The 19,785-nt window shown below is 38.3% G+C and overlaps 1 protein-coding gene across 1 annotated transcript in view; it reads left to right on the top strand.

Annotated features, from left to right (window-relative positions):
* SCAPER (S-phase cyclin A associated protein in the ER) overlaps positions 1-19,785 on the top strand; it is a 135,798-nt gene that overhangs the window by 79,157 nt on the left and 36,856 nt on the right. The window contains exons 24-25 of the mRNA XM_083870732.1: positions 7,562-7,677; positions 14,703-14,826. Coding sequence (XP_083726858.1) covers positions 7,562-7,677; positions 14,703-14,826 — 240 coding nt within the window. The remainder of the gene's footprint in view (positions 1-7,561; positions 7,678-14,702; positions 14,827-19,785) is intronic.

The raw sequence follows: 19,785 nt of genomic DNA, 5'->3' as shown, positions 1-19,785 counted from the left end.
CAGGCCTAAGAATCAATTTTTTAGTATTGGTATTGTCCCTAGGCCTGAACAAATTTTAGGTTGCTTGTCAATAGTAGACTTTTAGAGAGGATAGTGAAAATGCCTCTTCTTTTATTTTTGATACAGTTAAAAAGTAAGGTGAGCCTCATTTTTATATTGCATTTGAATGCTGTATCAAGTGCTTGCTTTTTTCAGTTCTTTCGTTCTTAGATATTTGTCTTCCTCTGTGCTGAATCCAGGCTATGAAGTTGCAGTTGGCCCACCTGAGCTATGGAGGTGAAAAGCCAGTGTTACCCAGATGGCTCAGGAGCCCGAGGCACCCTTCCATGGGCGTGAGCAGGTGCTGAGCTTGTGCAGGGAGTGAAACACCTTCCTCAGGCCCCTTTTCCAGCAAGTGCCAGAGAACCTCCTCTCCTACCTGAGGAAACACAGACAGAGCTGCTGCCTTTCCTATAAGGCTTCAAAATCACCTTTCAGGCTTCAGAATCTGCACTTTGCTGAGCAGGACAAGGTGGGATGAAGTGTTTCTCAAGGCCTCCCTTCCGGAGCTTTAACTCATAAGCAGTGCAGGAGGAAGAAATGGATACAAATACATGAGAGATATTCCTTGATGTGAATTAATACCTCCCTCCAATTCAAACGACACTTAGCCAGTTCTGGCTCATGTTTTAATCCTAAACTAGCTTTCCATTGATACTCAGTGGTTGAAATTTCATTTATTTATGGGTGAATTTACTCATGTTTGAAAACTGGTTTGAGGTTTTCACATGGAGTTGGGGATTGTTATAACACTAATTTCTCTAAAGAGAAGTGTTGCAGGGAGCAAATTTGCCTATTTTAATAAAAAATACTACTTTGGTGTACTCTCCAAGGATTTTCACTGTATGAAGTCTGGAGAACTACTCAAAGAATGTAGATTTTCTGCAGTCACAAATGTGTCCATGGGTTTGTATGTGCATGTAGATATACTTGTGTATTTGTTTAAAGGGAGAGGAAATATTAAGAAAAAAAACAGAGAAGCCAGCCCAATATTCAGTTGTCTGGTTTGTTTTTCTAAGCAAGCTTTGAACTGCATTTCTTAGCCTCTGGCATTTTAGATAGAATCTTCAAACACTAGATAAAAGGAAATAAAAAAATTCTTAAGATGGATTTCAACTATATTTTACTAATTAGTTATTATTTCTTCCATCAGTGAACAGTTTAGAATAGAGTTGCACAAGTGTATTCTTCCAGAAATAGAAGTCAGCATGTTCTGAAGTATTTGGGTTCCATTCAGAAATAATTTCTTCTGAAATACTGTAGTGTCTGAGGTCTGTTCAGACAGGCTTTCCAGATCAGCTTCTGATTTGGACAATCTGCAGGACCAGCAGAAAATGTTCTTTAGGTTGATGAAAGAAGAATAATTTTTCTAAATTTCCTTTTTAGTCTACATGAAAATATTTGTTTTGGAGGTTTGTCTTTGGAGGAGGGTCTACACCAGAGTATTTTAGTTAGTTCAAAAATATTTCAAATAGTCAAAATGAGCTAAAGTCACATAGAGCAGAGATAGCAAAGCTGGCATTAAATCATTTCAGCTGTTAATGCTCAGCATTATCTCTGATTCTGCTCTACTTATTAACTAATAATAATACTTTAACTGGAGAAATGCACAGAAGTGAGTACTTTGGTCCCGGACATCGGATTTCACCCAATATCTCTTGCACCAAATTAATAAATTATGATTTAACTAGGATCATATTTTTCTAGGAGATAATCATGTTTGATTTAAAAACTTTAAATGATTGAGAATGAACTATATGTGCTAAGTATATTATGCTCATCATTACTTACTCTTGGAATTTAAAAAAACCCATTTTATTCTCACCTGAGTTCATTTGGTTCCAACTTCCAAATATTAACTGTTCCTGTGCATTATCAGACATCTTCCCATTCAGGTCCTTCCACAACTGTTGTCCCAGCATATTTTTCCTTTCCCCAGCATTAACTAAGTGACACTTCTGTTGTGCCTCCTGGTGAGACAGATTTCTCTCAGCTCTTCTGCTCTACAAGTGCTGCAGTTTGCTGGTGCCCTGTGGAGAGAGAGGGGAGCAGCAGTGCAGGACAGGGTTTGGTATTGCTTCCCTCCTGAAATATTGAACACACAACCCAAAAGCTGTTGCAGAGCAGTGCTGGCTTTATTTCCCTCTGTGTTACTTTGTTACCTGCTGACTTGTATAAATTCAGCAGCATTTTCCCCCAGTTTGGTTTTATTTCTGAAGCACACAGTTCACATTATGAGTCTGCTTTAAATGAGTGCAACAAAAGCCAGCCAAGTACCAGCACAGGCCAGTTGCCTTTTCATGTGTTTCTTTGTTGGCCACGTTGGGTAGGACAGGGCATATGAGTAAATCACTCTTTTTTGAGCTGTGTGTATTTTTCTGTACCAAATGCCAGATAATGAGATGAAAACATTATATTGAACTTTCTATTTAGTCTGCTCATTTTCGAATTTGCCAAACATACTTGTGTCCTCAGGTAAGTGGTGCTTCCAAGGGTGCCACAGATGCCAAACCCTGATAAAATCTACCCTATCTTGTTAATGAACACACAAACAGTTGTTCCCCATCTGCTGCCTCTGTCTGAAAGGTTAGGAAGCCCTTCCTTCTTGATCACAATGGACATAATTATTGTCTGTAGAGGAGTCAAGTACAAAGACAGTCCATCCAGTCTGACCGCTACTACACTGCAGGCCACCAAAGATTAACAGCTGCTTCTCCTTTGATTAGGTTAGGTAATAACAGTTACTTTAGTTAATAATTGGATGGATTCCCAGGCCATGTAATTCAGGTTTGGGCTGTCATTTTTTGCTGGCATGTAGCTGAGCTGTATTATTGGAACAGAGCCTGTAATCCTATTAGTCAGTTGTCACTCAAGGCCTAAGAGAGAAGGGAAATTCAAATCCATTAAGGTGTTATAACAGGTAGGTAAATAGCTCAGTCATGTTTGCCCACTGTGCAGGGAGCTGTCTTGATTGTTTGTCCTTTTTTTAAGAATTAATTTTAAGTTTATAAATATGTTTAATTCATAATTAATGCATAAAATGGTTACATGGTTTGTCTCATTTATCACTGTTTCTGTTTACTGTGCCACATGCATTAGTGTACACACACTTCCCACTAAGTTATTTGATTCATACAGTGTTCTGCCTAAATTAGAGGCTGTGTGCTTCAAATGACAAGTTTATAATGATTCAGAGATTAAATACATGCTTCCTGTCACATCAGCTGGATTGGCTTTCCTCCTGTGCAAACATGACCAGCGTAGTTCCCAACGATGGGCTTGGGAGGGATAAGGAAAACAGACTCTTTTCATGGGTTTGAGTGCTGTGTCTGCTGCTCTGAGGAACTTCATCTCTGGTTTTGTTTTTCTGATGTTTAAGACACATCTAGCTAACATCCCCAAGGTTTTTGTGGCTCCTCATCTCTGTTAAAAAATGCAGAGATTACAGTAATAATATTTTTTTGCTTATTTGTTTGTCTCTGCTCTCCTGTGTCACCAGGGAACTTCGGAGCATAGAAATCCTCTTGTCTTTAAAAATCAAATTGTTTAAAAATGTTATTTGAATAGTTGTGAATTTCTGAAAATACATATTAGCAAATCAAATTTTTACACACGATTTAAAAACAATATATAAAAACATGTTTATATATTTTCTATTGCTCAAGGAACATGAATCCCTTGGTATCGATTGCAGAATAACCTTCCCAGTCTAAATGTGCAGCTACTCAAAGAACAGTTCCTGCAGTGAAATTATGAAACAGGTTTCATAAACAGGAGAACTAATTAATTTGGGAGTCCAAGTTAGAAGTGTGGAGGCTCCTTTCAAGCAGCAAAAACATGCAGTGCTGGTTTATACTCTTTCCAAATAGGGATTCAATATTTATTCCCTGTAGGATCTATGATTTTTCATACTCACATGGTGCCTTATCTGCTCAGAGCTTTGGGTGCCACCAGAGAGTAAAAGTTATAGTTACCTGAAAGGGTCTTTCATTCTGACACAGATTCAGACAGGGATCAATTTAAATAAGAAAAGTATGTGAACAAGGGCTCTGAGTAACTGAGATTCCTCAGTCCACTTCTTTTGAATTCCTGTTACAATATGTATCAGCTAATGTAACACTTTAGCACTACGGGACATCATATTTTCAAGGATATTAGTTCATTTTTGAGAGAAAGACAAATGGGATAAGATGTTTCACTCAGTTTTATGATCCAAGAAAGATTTCTTTAGATAAATATAAAAATATTTAAAATTTGAAAATTGCCTCAAGTAGGAATTAATTCAGACATATTTTAAAATAATTTGGTATGAGTTGGCTGCTTCAGAGATGGAATGACAATATGTTTCAAGATGGGGGAGATTTCTTTATGACAGCTCACCAGTACGAGGTCTTGGCATGGGTGGCTGAGGAGCAATTTCTTTTTTCAGTGTTTCCTCCAGTCCCATGGTGCTCACCCTGCAAATGTCAGCAGTGCAATATTCAAGTGACTCTTCTGCTCCTTTGTGGACAGGACATATTTTCCTTTCAGTTCCCATGGCCAAGCTCCGGGAGCTGTGCATGATCCTGGGATTCCTGAGAGCTGGACACTCGGGTGGGGTCCAAGGTCAGTCATACATGCCAGATACCAGCAGCTACTTCAACATCACCATTGCATTCCAAGAAATGGATTAGAAGCCCTGAGAGTTCTCCATCTTAGAAGAATCACTGGAGAGAAATATATTAAATGTGCTAAAAGCCATGTATCCCTACATGGCAGTTTTCCAGACCTCTGTGAGCACAGGTAACAAATACTGTGCTCATGGATCTTCCCCAGCTTTGCTGCTGGTTGTATCTTCCTTTTACAGAAGCTTTCTCTCTCTTCCATGCACATGGTTAGGGATTTATTTTCGTTCATAAGTGTCAAAATGAATTTTTATGAGTAATCTGGAAAGAGGAGTGATAGAACATACAGCTAAATCATTTAAAATCAGAAGAAATTACAGACTCCCTTCTGCTTGGTAGAAAACTGTAGTAGTAACAGAAGTTTCTAGAATGCAAATTTGTATTTTGACAAATAGACTTTTATTTTAATAAAATATTAGACAAAAGTGAACCAGGCTCTCTGAAAAAAGTCTGTCTATAAAACAAGTAATGCTCCAGATTGAAATGGAAAGAGAGCACATAGAAAATGAAACAGCTTCAAAAAATTTATATATTTTTAAAATAGATACATGAAAATCTCCCCTCATAGCAGGGAAACATTGTTTCTTTCAGTATGAATCTAGTGACTGATTTGAGATAGGGGGAAGTTCCTACCTGGACACTTCATTACCATGTATTTTTGGAGAAAAGAGGAGTTCTGGAAAAAAAACAGGTAAGAAAAGTTCATATGAAAAAATAGAAAAGGTGGAGTTTAGCATTAAAGAGAACATAGAGTTGAGAAAGAAGCCAAGCAGGGAAAGGAAGTAGTGTATGATTTCAAGAATGGAGCAATTGCTGAGGGGACAAACAAAATTAATGCAATAAATCGGATATAACTCAGAGTAATGGGATGAAATAGAGAAAGGGCATATTTGGTCTGAATGACAGGAAGGACTTCTTGCCACAAGAGCTAATAGGTTGTGGCATAATCTCCCATGAGAAATAGGGAAAGTGAGAAGTGGCAAGTGCTGGGCACATTTGGAGCTGGAGGAGCACTGACAGATAAATCAGTAGTGTCACAGCCTGCGGTGCTGTGCTGCACAGCTCTGAGCTCCTGGTGTGCTGCTGCTCTGCACTGCTGGGGTGTGCCCATTCCCAAGGAAAGACACTCTGCAAATAACTGCATCTCTCTTTACTCCTGGGAGCTTTTCCCCGAAGCATGCAGGGAAAGGTTAGAAAGGCCCTGGGCTCTGTCTGGGGGTGCTGCAGCCCTGGATGGGGGGAGCAGGGCAGGAGGTTTGAAAACTGTGGCTGTGAGCCAAGGTGCTCAAATAAAGTCAATAATGATGATTTATGGCAGGACTGGTTCTTTGCTGTTTGGGTCTTTGCTTTATGGCTCTAGCAGGAGTTGCTGGAAAGTGTTATTGGGAACCAAGGGAGCTTAAGGAAGCAGGGTTTTGAGATTTTTTTTAGATGGGAGGAAGAGGAAACAGAGGGAGAATATATGAATGAAACTCAAAAATGACTCTGCAGTTAAGGCACACTTACTGGGCTCACTGGGCTAAAATTAACTGCTAGAACTTATCAGCTAGCCTGTAGGAAATCTCTGGCTGATTTTCTTAACTGCTTGGTGGGTTGGCACACAGATTTCCACTCATTTGAGGCTAGTTATTCCTTGGAAGATAAATCTTCTTGTTGTCTAAAAATCTAAATGCAGTTCCTATTAATTGTGGGAAATACTTCCATTTTGAATATTTGACTTCTATGAATAGTTTTTCTGTAGCTTGTAAATTAAATACAATATAGCTGTTTGCTTGTCCGAAACTTAATGGAGAGAGAGTTGCATGAATTAAATAAAAAGTAAGATATGTACTTCTGTGTGTAATGTCTGATCTCACAGGGAAAAATGTTGTCCAAGTAAATCATATTACAGCTGCTTAATTATTTTTGTAGTTGCTCAAATAAATATTTTATTGTCAGAGTCATTAGGAGTTTTTTCTGTTATGCAGTCTGTTACAGTAGAATACATTCTTTACAGACTAATAATAATTCTCTTTATAGAGGAGTTCGCATTTTCTTCCCTGTATGTGAAGTGCTTGCAACATTGGGAGGAAAAAAATATTTCCTTTAGCTAGAGTATCCTAATCATTGACAAAATCAAGATGATCAAATACAAACTGCCAATAAAACCATACAAAATTAGCAGCTTAGAAATAAAGAATAAGAAGATCTTCCTTGCTTTGATGTAAAAAGAGGAGATAAAACCAATTTTGCAGGAAAGGAAAGGAGTATAAGTTCTAAAATACTCTACAATACTGCTGCAGCAGAACCCCAGTCATTTGCGAAGTGTGAGAATAATAGCAGGATGGTATTTAAATGTAAAATTCAGCTTGCTATATGCAAGTTCCATGTGGACACCTAAGATAAAGGGATCCACCTAAGCTATTTTATGCATATTTATAAACCAATCCTGAAGGTTGTCTCCTGTTGGAGAAGTTTGTGAAAAGGAGGAATTACCTATCTAGAGGTTGTCTGTATTTTTAAATCATACCAAGCAGTATAACTACAAAGATAATAGCAACAGGTAAAGATGAACTTTATTAAAATGCCTGTAATTATATGTCTTTAAAGAAAATATGGTATTCAAGTGTATTATTTGTGTAGTACTGGATATGTATAGATTATAATTGAAAAAATTCCTGAGATATTCAACTCCTGCTCTAGAAAGCCTTTTCCTTGCGCATGAGCAGTGAAAGGCTCTTTTTCAAAAGGGTCCAACATGATGAACAACTGTTTTAAGGACTTTCTACCTTGACAGAATTCACAACTGTCAGAGGTACCGTTTATATAGACATTTCTTTAATTTCTGTTGGTTCTCTTCTGTGTTTGTGTTTCTTCAGAACACAGCAGATAAAATTGCATTCCGGGCTGCAGGAGGGCTGAGTGCACTTGAAAATGTTCTTCAGATGGTGACTTCTCCCACCAACCTGAATGCAGCTGCCAGGGTTCCCTTCAAGTGAGTATGATGGGTCCTTCACCTGCCCTGAGAGTCATTGGAATATTCATTTCCTATCTGCTGCTTCACTGCTCCTCCTTCTCCTTGTCCCCTGTTGTTCAGAGCAAAAACTGTGCTGTTCTCTATGGCATAGAAGGTGAAAGATGTTTCCACTCACCCTCTGGTTTCCTAGCATGGTGGTTTTATTTCAAGCTATGATATATCTGAGCAACAGCTAATTGTATAAAAAGAGGAAAGACAAAACTGTGTTTAACAGAGGAGGAGATACATAGCTTTTGAAGTTAGTCTGCAGAGATCTCTAGTGGGAAGCAGGGGGATTTTTAAAAGGGTTGTAATTCACTGGAATCTGTCTGCTTTTAAAATTAAATAGTTGTAAGATACTGCTAGCTGAAAGGGCTCCTACAAACAGGTAAATCAAAATTCTTGTGGATTAGAGAAATTCCTCTTTACAGAACAGAAGAATGAAAGGGTTTTAATGTCTAATCCCTCAAAAAAAGGTGGTGACTAAGCAGAACTTCCTGCAAAACCTGGTAACTCAAAAGCATGCTCTTTTCCCTAATCTCTGACTGTAGGTTTTGTACAGTCAAGAGCACATAGAGCACAGCTAGATTTGGTTTTAGTACAAACACAAGATATCCTGGTGTGTACCGTTGTCATCGTTGGTTTGTAGATATTTTGTAATATTGGTTTAATTGTAGTTCAGACACTACAGAGTGACAGTTTGGATTAAAATATGTCCCATAACATATTATCAGCCAAAGTGTGAAGCGCTAGAAAAGAGCACTAAGGAAAAAACATTTTTAAGTATCTTGACTTTGCACTTCTAAGAGAATAAATAAAATTCCTGCCTTTGCAATAATGCCAAATGCACTTGCTGCAGGTCCAGCCAGCTCCGCTGGTGAGCAGTCCTGAGTTGGGCCTATGGTGAGCAGCTCAGGGACAGCCTTGGGGCTTCTTCATTTGTAGAGTCTGTAATTCTGTGTTATCTTATCAATGTGGGATAAACTTCACAAGGGACATGATTGCACTGTGTGCCCACATAAAGCCTAGTTTAAACTGAGCTTTAAATTCTTAGGAAGTGCACCCTCTGTACATCTCAAGTTTTGTTCTTTCCTTGTAAAGATAGCCTTTCTTTGGTAACCTTTGTTGAGAAGATTTGAGAACATTGTGTTTACATTACTGAAAACATTGGATTTGAAGCTTGTGAGGCAGTTTGAGGATGTATTAGGTCTTGAAGGAGTTTGTGTGCTGATGAAGAAAGCCTCCTGTCAGCTACATTTGTGTAACAGAAATCACATCCAAAGAGCTGATCAGAGGTTTTCCTCTCTCTGACAGTCACTGTCTATCTCACAACCCTTTCAGACCAATGGTCACTCAGATTCCTGAGCCTGTTCATGACTGAACTATAAAAAGAGGTTTTGCATCTTTGAAAAATTCTCTGAACGTTGTTTTATTAACACAGATTTTCCACTAGCCATATTTCCAAAAGAAATATGGGGGCAGAGAGGCGATTAATATAAACTGTTCTGACAGCATTGTATGTTAAAAACATCTTCTGAAGGACTTCGCTCCACTTCTGAAATACAGCATTTCATTCAACTTCACAGCAAGTTGCAGTCTTCAGTTTGTAGGCACTTGAAAAGTATGGAAGTTGGGAAGTTATCCATCAGCTTGCACGTAATTTGACACAAGATCCTGCTCTCTAAAGCAAACGCTCTTGCAGGGTTGGTCTGCGAGAGTCAGGCTGCTTGAGTCTGACTTAGAGAATCGGGAGTGTACTGGAAGTGGCCCAAGGAACTTGGTGTTGCTGCATGGGTTGCAGGGCCTCCTCTGTTGGTATTTCTGTGGCCTTTTTGGTGGAGAGGAGTGTTCTGTGCAGAATCTGCACCTCAACTGTCGAGAGCAGGCCATAGTTCCAGAGGGTGGGACTTTCTATGAGCAGTTTGAACCAGCACAAACCATATCCATGGGTATTGGTGTGGTCTCACTGAAAGGGTTTAAGGAATTTTTCACGTACAGAGTGTTTGAGGGCAGTTCAAAACCAAGGGCAGTCATAGAATATGTTTAATTCTTCAAACAAGGAAGAAAACTCAGATCACATTTCTCATTTAATATTGAAGCAAGTTTGAAGTTACTTTTCTTTCTTTTGTGCAAATATCATTTACATCCTGATTTCTTGAGCTTTGAATCTAGTGAAGCAGCAGTTTTCTCTGTTTAAAGACAAAGCAAAGCCCTGTGAAAAGAAGTTGAATGAAGACCTTTAATGAATTGCCCTCCAGTCTTCCCCCAGCCAGATATGCTTTGCTAAAGGACACTACTGTACTTCAGATTGTTTGTGGGTTCTTGGAATATTTAAGCATTTGTACTCATCTTAAATTTGGGAATTTGTCTTTTGCTTTGTGATGAGGATAAGCTATTTACAAGTAGGTGAGGAGATTACATGGGCTATTATCTACATCTCTGTTTCCCCAAAATCCTGGCTGTATAGTGCAGCTCAGAACTTTAATCCCATGTCTACAAGATAAAGCTTTATTATCAGAAGATTTAACAATATGCCTGTTGTTTTGTACCACTGTGCAGCTTGGTAGTCAGAGCACCAGGATGGGAAATGCTGTGAGGAAGACATGACATTTATGAGACAGATAATACATTTGGTGTTGAGGCAATTTTTCTCCCCTCCAAATAACATCACTGAAAAGGGAAAGAGAAAGCGGTGGGCTATAGTAAGTTTTATTTTTGGTGTTAACATAAAAATTAATGTCCATCTATATTATTTCTTGAAGCACCGTTATGTAGTTTTCCAGGATTTGTCTACATCTCCAGAAAACAAGACACAGTCAGCAGAGTTTGTAAAGGTTTCAGAGCCCTATGATATTCTTCTTACACTCCTACAGAAAAGCAAATGGGAGCTGCACAGCAAAACAATTTCATGCCTTCAGATGAAGAGCAGGAGATGAGTCTCATCCCCTGGGTTCCCTTGCAATGTGCAGCTCATTTACCATGACATGTTGGTAACAAACCTGCTAACAAATGAGGCTTGTAGGGTTTGTTTAATTAACATTTGGGAAGTGCTTTGACTTCCTTGAGTGACAAGTATTTTAAAAAAGAAATTGGCAGTAGTTTTGTAGGGAACAAAGTTGGACGTTATCTACAAGTTAAGATGGCATTGAAGTCAAGTTTAATGTATCTTCTATTTTCATACAGTTTCTTGCATCATTTATTTAAAGCAAATATTATCAGGGTAAAAAAGCTCAAACCATAATTACATACATAAAAAGAAGAAATTATTGCCCCCATAATATTTTGGATATCATTGATACAAATTACATTCTTCAGTAAGAACCATTTTGAACTAAGAGCTGGTTGTATACCTTGTTCTCTAATTTTTGCTTGGGTTTAGGAGCATACACTTCTTAGGCTGCAGTATTATTGTTCCTGCAGTTTTATTGTTGTTTCAGTTCATATTCTTACCTTGATGGTTCCTTAACATTCCACTCTACAGCCATTCTGTGCACCATTTTTCAGTAATATTTCACCTCCCACTTCTTTGAACTCAGCAGGTAATTGCCAGTACTGATCCCTTTCCCCATCAGAGTGCTGCGTAATATTCAAACTGGTTAAAACCGAGCCATTTTCTACTGAATTAACGCATCCAAAATTTGATAATGTTTAGTTTTGTATTATTGCACTACCAAATGGAGCTTTTAGGGGTATTCATTGATAATCAAAGTATGTTCATTTGTAACATCAGAAGTTGTGAGAATAGGGAAAAGCTTTACACTTGAAACAGGTGACTTGTTGTATGTTGATGCCCTGGTTTTTGTAAAGCAAAAATTGAGTTCTTGCCTCTGTATCCTGGTGCGCTATCATGGATTAGTTCTGCATGGTTTGCATACTGTTAATGCCTCAGTATTTTTAATAAAAGTTAAAGTTAGTCAACTTGTTTATATCAGGCAGATTGAGGAAATGAAGATGAGCTAACATTAAAAAAATCATGTGCAGACATATAAACTGTTGGGATCTAGCTTGATTAAACAAATCCTTCTCTCCTCATTCCTACTCATGTAAAATAAACATTACATACAGATGCATATTTTTGTCTAGTTTAAAGACAGATTTCTTTTTTGGCTCCAAGCTTGTGTACCATAAGGAGGTTTTTATAATTGGATTTACTCTGGAGGAAAGCCTTGCATCCGAGGGCAGCCTGGTGGTGGGGTGGAGTGAACGTGCTGGGGCCAGAGCTCTAAAGCTGCTTTGTGGGTGTGATACAAAGTTTACAGCAACAGCCCTAATCAATAACCACCTGCTTTGCACAGCCTCCTGCTCCAGGCCTTCAGCTGGCTCTGGGATCTCTGGAGATAACACCTTTGGAATACAGAGCAGTTATTTTCTTCCAAAAGGGAAGAAAATAGTGAGAAATGCATTGGGCTTTTCATCCCAGAGAGTTTAAGGTGTGGTTAAATAAAGTTGTGGCTCTGCTGTTTGCAGCCCCTTGCTTGTCTAGGGGGCCTTGTGCAGAAATGATGACAGTTGACAGCTGTTGTTCTCTTAATAAGATTAAAGTAAAGAAATTAGTTGTGCTGTCTCTAATCTGCCATTTAACACTGCCAACCACCTGGGGACACTTCTGTGCTGGCACTGCTGGTGCTGAGCTGCAGTGAGGCCGTGGAGCTGGGGCAGAGCTGAGCGTGTGCCTTGACCAGAATGTGTTCAGACGAGTTGCTGTTAGCAAGCTTATGGTATCAATTAAATGAACCCTCTTTATTGTTGTGAAAAATTAATTTGACATCCATTTGCTTCCAGCACCTTTTCAAATGCATTATCAAAGTCTCTGGAAATGCCAGTACTCTTTGTGACATGCAGTTCACTTGGGAAATACAAAAGCGTGACGTGTTCTTACAGTGGAATTTGGTCTTTATTTAAAGTGAGAAGTTTTTGTGTTTTCAAGGGTAAAATAAATGATCCTCTTAGGAATTAGGAATCCCATATATCAAAAAGCATTTATTGCAGTGAATTAACTAAATCACCTCCGAACTCTGAAATGCTGTCAGAATTAACCTACAAGTTCATATTTGACACTTTGGATGAATTATAATTATTTAAATAGAATTGATCTTTATTTTAGAATAGCTGATAAAATGTCAGAAGCTGATTTAAAATATCTTCTCAACAGAAAATAGACACTACCAATACTGTTTCTTCTCTTTCCCCCTCTAAACATACTCACACAAGGGAGCAATCTTCATGAAAGGTAGAAGGAGGTGCCTAATGAAAATATTTTTCAGCATTACTGAGAGAAGGGAACTAAACCCCTTACATAGTCAGGAGAGGAGAGAATTGTGTTGCAAGACAGATTTGTAAAAATGCACGTGAAGCATGCTGCTTCAATTATCTTTAAGTGTTATCCTTCTAGGGTAAAAATTAAGTGACATAGGTGAAAATTAACCTTTGGTCAGTAAGTAATCATTTAATATTGTTTTCATGTCATGTAAGCTGCAGGTTGAAACTGATTGAATTAGGCAGTAGAGTAAAATTAATTACCAGTACAGTTAAGTTAATATAACTGGTAACGTGGTGATATTCAGAAAAAGAGAAGTATAAATGTTCATTCACTTCCTTTCTAAATTCTTCAGCTGAAGAAAAGACTATGCAGCCGTACAAATGAAAAAATTCTACTCCACTTATTCTGGCCTCTGAGCATTTCCATCTTTCCTTTGCTTGAGAAATGGAATGTATGTATGTGCAAGGCTTCCATTTCAGCTCTGGGGAGCCAGGCTAAGTGACCAGATGCCTCAGCAATGAGCCTAGCATCAGTAAAGCCACAGTCCTTATTGTGTAAATTATTTTGTTGTTTCAAAAAGCATTATAGGAGAAAGATAAAGCATAGAACTCAACTCCAGAAGTATGTTGAATTAGTCTGCAGCTTGTTCTGTTAAATACTAGCTTTGATGATTTTGCTGCAGTAACTTGGTGTTTGTTGCAGTCCCACTTTTGTACGACCTTTCAACAGTGCTCATAATTTATTTTCTTCTTTGGAGCTTATTTGAACTTAGTCACATTTTTTCACATGTTGAGAAAAACTCAACAAAGTAAAAGTTCTTTTTCTTTTGGTTTACTTTAGAGAAACAACTTGAATGTCTAACAATCTGTATTTATTATTGGATGTATTTATGATGCATTTGTGTTGCGTGTCTGTGTGTGTGAAGTAACAGTGATGGCTTTTGTAGTAAGCAAATCTCAAGAAACAAACTTTTTGTTTATTCTGAAATAAGGTTATCTTTGGTAAGATGAATCTTTGTGAGGATATTCTCCAGGACTGGTCCCAGCTTCACTGCAAGGCATGTTTTGAGGAGAACACTTTAGTTGGCACAGATGGAAATCACTGTGGTGCAGAGAGCGGTTGTGCATGTGCTTGTATTTGTGTTGTTCCCATTGCAAAGCTGACTCCTCTCCCCCAGCCACAGTGGGGACTCCCCCAGAGCTGCACATCAGCACTGCAGGCCCTGTGAGCAGGAGGTGACAAGGTGGCACCAGAACCCTTCCACCTGCTGGCCTTTGGTTCCTTGGTCATCCCTGCTCCTTGTGCTGGGCACAGGCACTGCTGGCAGCTCCTCTCTAAAGCTGGCCCTGCTGTCCTGGCAATTGCTGTCAAATACCTCCCACAGGGCTTGAAGGTCCTGCCAGGAAAGAGTTCAGTGTGTGCTAGAGCTGTGAGCCACACACAAAAAAATATTACCTATCCAAGTGATGAAATTGGCTGATTTTCTGTGTCACTTTTGCTCAGAGTTTTGAATACAGGAGCATCCAGTACCCATAGAGTGTGTGACTTCTGATAAGTATGGCTTTACTTTTTCAAAGTTACTTAATTAATTTCATTTAAGGTATTAGTTCTGTTTGGGATCCCAAGTTGAAGAAAATGAATGCAAATTCCTGCAGAATTGCTTTTTTATGTGCTGCCATTTATTTGTTTTTAATTTACTGAAGAAAGTAAAATTCTAATTTTTCTTCCCTTCTGATTTTTTTAGGTCAATGTGTAGTACAATAAATGTTTACAGTCTCACCTGCAGCAACTGCATAGAAAACTGCACCTATGTTCTCTTTAGTAATAAAATCACTTTTCTGATGGACCTGTTGATACACCAGTTCACGGTAAGTAAAATACCTTTTTTAATTTAGAAAATTTTGCATGCTTTTGAAACATGTTAAGGTATTTAGAGTATAAGAGTGCCAGGAGGTAATTAAGAATAAAAGCTTGAAAGAATAAAATTCATTTGTTGTTTGTATTTGGTGGCTGTATCTACTATACTCTTTAGAAATTGATGCATTTGCTTCTACTAATAACTTCTGCCAAAGCATGTGTACCAGGAGCTCTGTGAGTGGATATTGTTCTATCTTTAGCATTTTCTGAGGTTGTGTTCTTTAATTCACCCTATAGGAATATTTAAATTATGAGTTGCCTCTGTGTGTTTGATTCTTACTTGTTTCAGTGTCAGGAATCTAAGTCAGGTCAATACATTGCCAGAGTGATTTGCCGAATAGGACTCTTTTGCTTAAATAGGACTCTTTAGCAATGAAAGTTTTAATTTTCCAATGTTTCATTTAATTTGAAATGTCAATAAATATTTTATTTGAAAACTCATTTTTAATTCATAGTGACCTGCTTATCATAAGATATTTAGTCCTGGTTTTCTACTTATAAATTGTGTGTATGTATTTTCATGAGCCAAGCAGTTTGTTAATTGAAAAGTTATGTACATACTTTTAATAATTTAAGTGACGCTGTTAGAATCAACAAGCCATAGGACTGTTGACGAACACTTTAAAAAGCTAGTCCGAGTTCTTTGACACAAAGAAAAGCCAAACGGAACCTGTGCACTGCGCTGTGAGCAGCTGCCAGCATTGTTCCCGCGGGTCTCTCCAAGAGGATTGCAGGTATTAGGTTTCAGCGCTCAGTGAAAGGTGCGCGGGGCAGCGCTGGCTCTGAGGGGCGGGCTTGGGGGAATTACCCTCGGGGAAATCCTCCAGCACCTCCCCGGTGACAAGGCTCACGCTGCTGCCAGAGCCCTGCCCTGGCTCCCCCGAGCTGTCGTTTCCTGAAGGAACACAGAGGGGATTTCTTAGGCAGAGCTGGCCACCTAGAGCTCAGAGATACTACAGAGGGAAAATTTACTGCACTTAGGGCTCCTTTCAGTCTGTTGCCAAATGCTACCCTTGAACTGCAGCAAAACTGTAATTAAAGCTTAATGTTTCCCATGATCCACAGTGGACTTTTCTTTCCTATACAGAAAGTCTCTTATGTTCTCTTCATGCAGAATTGGCCCTTAAACTGGGATATCTTCATAGTTCCATGAAGTGCATATTTGAGTAGAAAACCCAAAAACAGTGCTGCTTTTCTAACCTAGATTTTTCTCTCTTGAAAATATAATAAATCAGATCCAGTTTGAATTTTTCTTTTCTTTTTAATTAAAAAAAAATGTACAAACTGAGAGCAGCTCCGAATACCAAAATAGTAAAATATACCCCCAGAGACTTTTAACTGCCTCCACTTTTCCTGGTTGGATGAGCTGTGTGATGCAGCCTTTGCCCATGTCATGTGTATTTCCACTTACTGTTGGAAAATAAAGCCCAAAGTAATACCAGGAGTAATAAATGAGAATATATATTTGCAAGATTTTAACAAATTATTAAACAAGTAGACCAATATTTGCTGAACACAGAAACAGTACTGTTTTGAGAAGCATTTCAATATAATCTTGAATACATCCAGTATGAACCCTATTTCCAACCAATTTCTTGTGGATTTAGTTTTGGTTTGGGTTTTTTTTTGTGTGTGTGTGTGTATGTGTGACATCCAGCCTGTCCAGGTTAATAGTTCAAACTGTCTTGTTTAGACCTTTCTTTGCCTCCCGCTTAAAGGGACTGGTAGAAAACCTCCTGTAGCCTGAATTACCATGTTACCTTCCTCAGCCTCCTTAGCTCAGGTAATGCCTAAATCAGTGTCTATTGAGGGCAGCAGGGGTGTTCCCTGATTTCCATGATTAATAGATCAAACCTTTCCACCTGCATTCATACAGGTCTTGTGCTGGAGTTGGAGCTTCATTTTTTTACTGCTGTCTCTGCTCTGCTTTGTCTACTGTAGCTAGAAGATAGTTGCAGAATAATTGCAGCTTTTCTAGTTTTCCATTGTGGAAGGTTTCATACCAACAAAACCAAGTAATTAATGGAGCTATAAGCATGTAAGGATCATTTCATATTTGGGGGTTTTTATTTCCAGTCAAGTGACAGCTGTCATTTCCCCAAAGATATCTGAGAAGCTATACACCTAAACCATTGTCTGTGTGATGTCATGACAGATCACTGTGATTATTTTTAAGGCAATCTTTCAATGCACAGTGTCTGAAAATTCTAAGTAAGACATCATTAGTGAATGTGCAATGAGCATTAGGTGAAGTAGCCATCAAACAAAGGTAGGGATCAAAACCCAGTTGTTGGTTACTTTTTTCTTCTCCAAAATACAGTGCTTAAATTTGGACCATATTTTAGGTAAGTGGTGTATAAAATTTTACTGAGTTTAAGTTAATCTGGCTATCTAGCCACAGGAAAGTAATTTTTCTCCTCCACTTCTTGCCTGGAATGTGCTGCTATTTAATTTGGGTTCTTCAGAATGACAGTATACATCTTAATGCAGTTTCTTCACCATTTGTGGTCAGTTTTTTCATCTTCTGTGCTGCATCAAATAAGGCAGCTCCATGTTAGCACTGATGATGGCAAGAACTGTGAAATCCAAGGCACATCTGTGCTGCTGGCCTCTTTTAGTCCAGTTTGAAAGTTACATCTATCTCCACAGGGTTCAGTTGTGTAACTGTAGACAGTTACCTCAGTCCCTAATAACTAGCCAATGTGGAGAGCAGTAAATCCTGAAAAGAGGGCTGGAGTAGAAGAGGTGAAATGTTTAGGGGTAGGGAATTTAAAATTTAAAATTGAAACCTTCACCTCCACCATCTCAAGCCCATGCACTTCCTGAGTCATTTCCATTTCTTTGGTTCATTAGTTACTACATAGAAAGTCTGACATCCTACTGAGACTTCTGAGATGTATTTTTCGGAGTGTTTTTGAGGCAAGCCCAATGACCAAACATGCAAAAAAGCACAAATTCGCTATTAGGAATGGGAAAATGGTATGAAATAATTGACGAAATTAAGAGAAATTGTGTCCTTCTAAAGGTCCTGAAGTCTTTCCATTTAGATTTACCAACTCAGTATTTAGAATTCTTCATGGCTGTGGGGGACTATGTTTTTTATGAAATGAAAATATGAATGAATTGTCATTGCTGGGCCTCTACATTGCTAACTGGAAATTGTTTGGTGTTTTTTGTTAGCACAGGAGAACATGCTCTGATCTGCAGAGGTATTTTGGTGACATGAGTCAGAACAGAGGAGCATTTTCAGCTATATTAAATGTGTGCCTAAGTGCTTTACTGGATTGGGGCCATATTGTGCAGCATATTACAGGATTAAGCCCAAGATGCTGGGCAGAGCTGAAGAGCTTATGGCAGCTCTGCACAAGCATGGGAACCCCTGCACAGAGGAAATTCTCTAAGGAATAGCTTATCACTTGTATGGAGACTGCCAGAGCTGAGAGTCAGGTCACCAGAGTGTTCTGATTCAAAAACCAACTTAAAGAAAGTAGGAGTCTTGATCAGGCCCAGAAAAGTCAGCCATCAGAAAAGCTAAAATAGCATTGAGATGCTGGATTTGTCAGATATTTGGACAGTACTTACATATTTACGGATATTCCATTGTGATTTAAAAATGTTTGATAGCAATTACTGAACATATCAGTTTAAGTGTGTAATCACACCTGTAGATTTGTGTCCTATAAACTGTTAAACATGTTAAATGCCAGGAATGTGGAATGTTGTTAAATTTGCCCATCCAAAGCCTGCGTTCACAACACAATTTCTCTGAATATCAGTAACACCTTCTGTAATTAACACAGAGAAACCAGAGCTTGAAAGCTTTCATAATTACACTATTAAATCTTAAGATTTCCTATCCCCTTCTTGATATAATGATCAACAAGCAAGCACCCCAATTAATTTTGCTTCTGCAAGCACACCAATTAATTCTAAACATAAATCTCAATGCACTTTCACAGTATTCCATTAATCACCTCTTCGGTAAGAGAGCTGATCTGTTGTCACTCATTTGAGTTAGTATAAAAGGAAACTCTTCAAGGAATTAAGTTCAAATTTACCCATTTTCTGTCAAGCAGTATTTCCTTCTGTCTCTTATTTGACATAACACTGCAAAAAACACATTTGTTCTCACTTTATATTAATTAACACACACGTTTCCCAAAAAAATTGAATGTGAAAAATAAGCTCTGCAATAAATGACTCTAGTAAGTGCCAGATCTATTTATTTTACAAATTAGGAAGAGCAGTTTATTTTAAAGCATGAACATTTATAGCTAAGGACTATATACTGAGAATATATATTTCTCCTATGTACATTGAACCGGAAGACAAAAACAGACATTCTCCATTCATAGTGCTGTTCATTACAGCAAACCAAAGGCTCTGCTGCAAGATATTATTAAATCTTTTAAGAAATAGCACATATATTTTTTTATCTAAGGCAAAGAAAGCAGTAAGTAGCATTTGTTAGCAATTTTTAAAACTTAATGTTCCAAGCACAAAGTCGCCCCATTTAAGTTGATTTACACATTGCAAAGCTCAATCCATCTATTTCAGTGAGCAATTGGTATCATTAGGCATGAATTATTTTAGTCAACAAATGTTACTGGAGCAACGTAGTATTGTTTTTCCTATTGAACTTAAGTAAGCAGCTAAAGACTTCTCACTTGCTCTCTTGGCTCAGCACCAGAAACAGACCATTACAATGAGTTTTAAGTACCAGCACAAGGCGCAGAGCTAATGAATAATAAAGAAATGTGCATGTTGTTCTTTGTCACCAAGTGTTACCAAATCCCTCCTGTTACCTATACAGGAGGAATGTTTTTCTTCAGCCTCGCTTGCATATTCTGAGAGTCAATGATTTTAACCTGGAAGGGAAATGACATTCCAGCCAATATTGATCCCTAATG

This window comes from Zosterops lateralis, assembly GCF_965231275.1.
Source record: "Zosterops lateralis genome assembly, chromosome: 13".
Taxonomy (NCBI): Eukaryota; Metazoa; Chordata; class Aves; order Passeriformes; family Zosteropidae; genus Zosterops; species Zosterops lateralis.
This window is presented reverse-complemented; position numbering and strand designations above follow the sequence as displayed.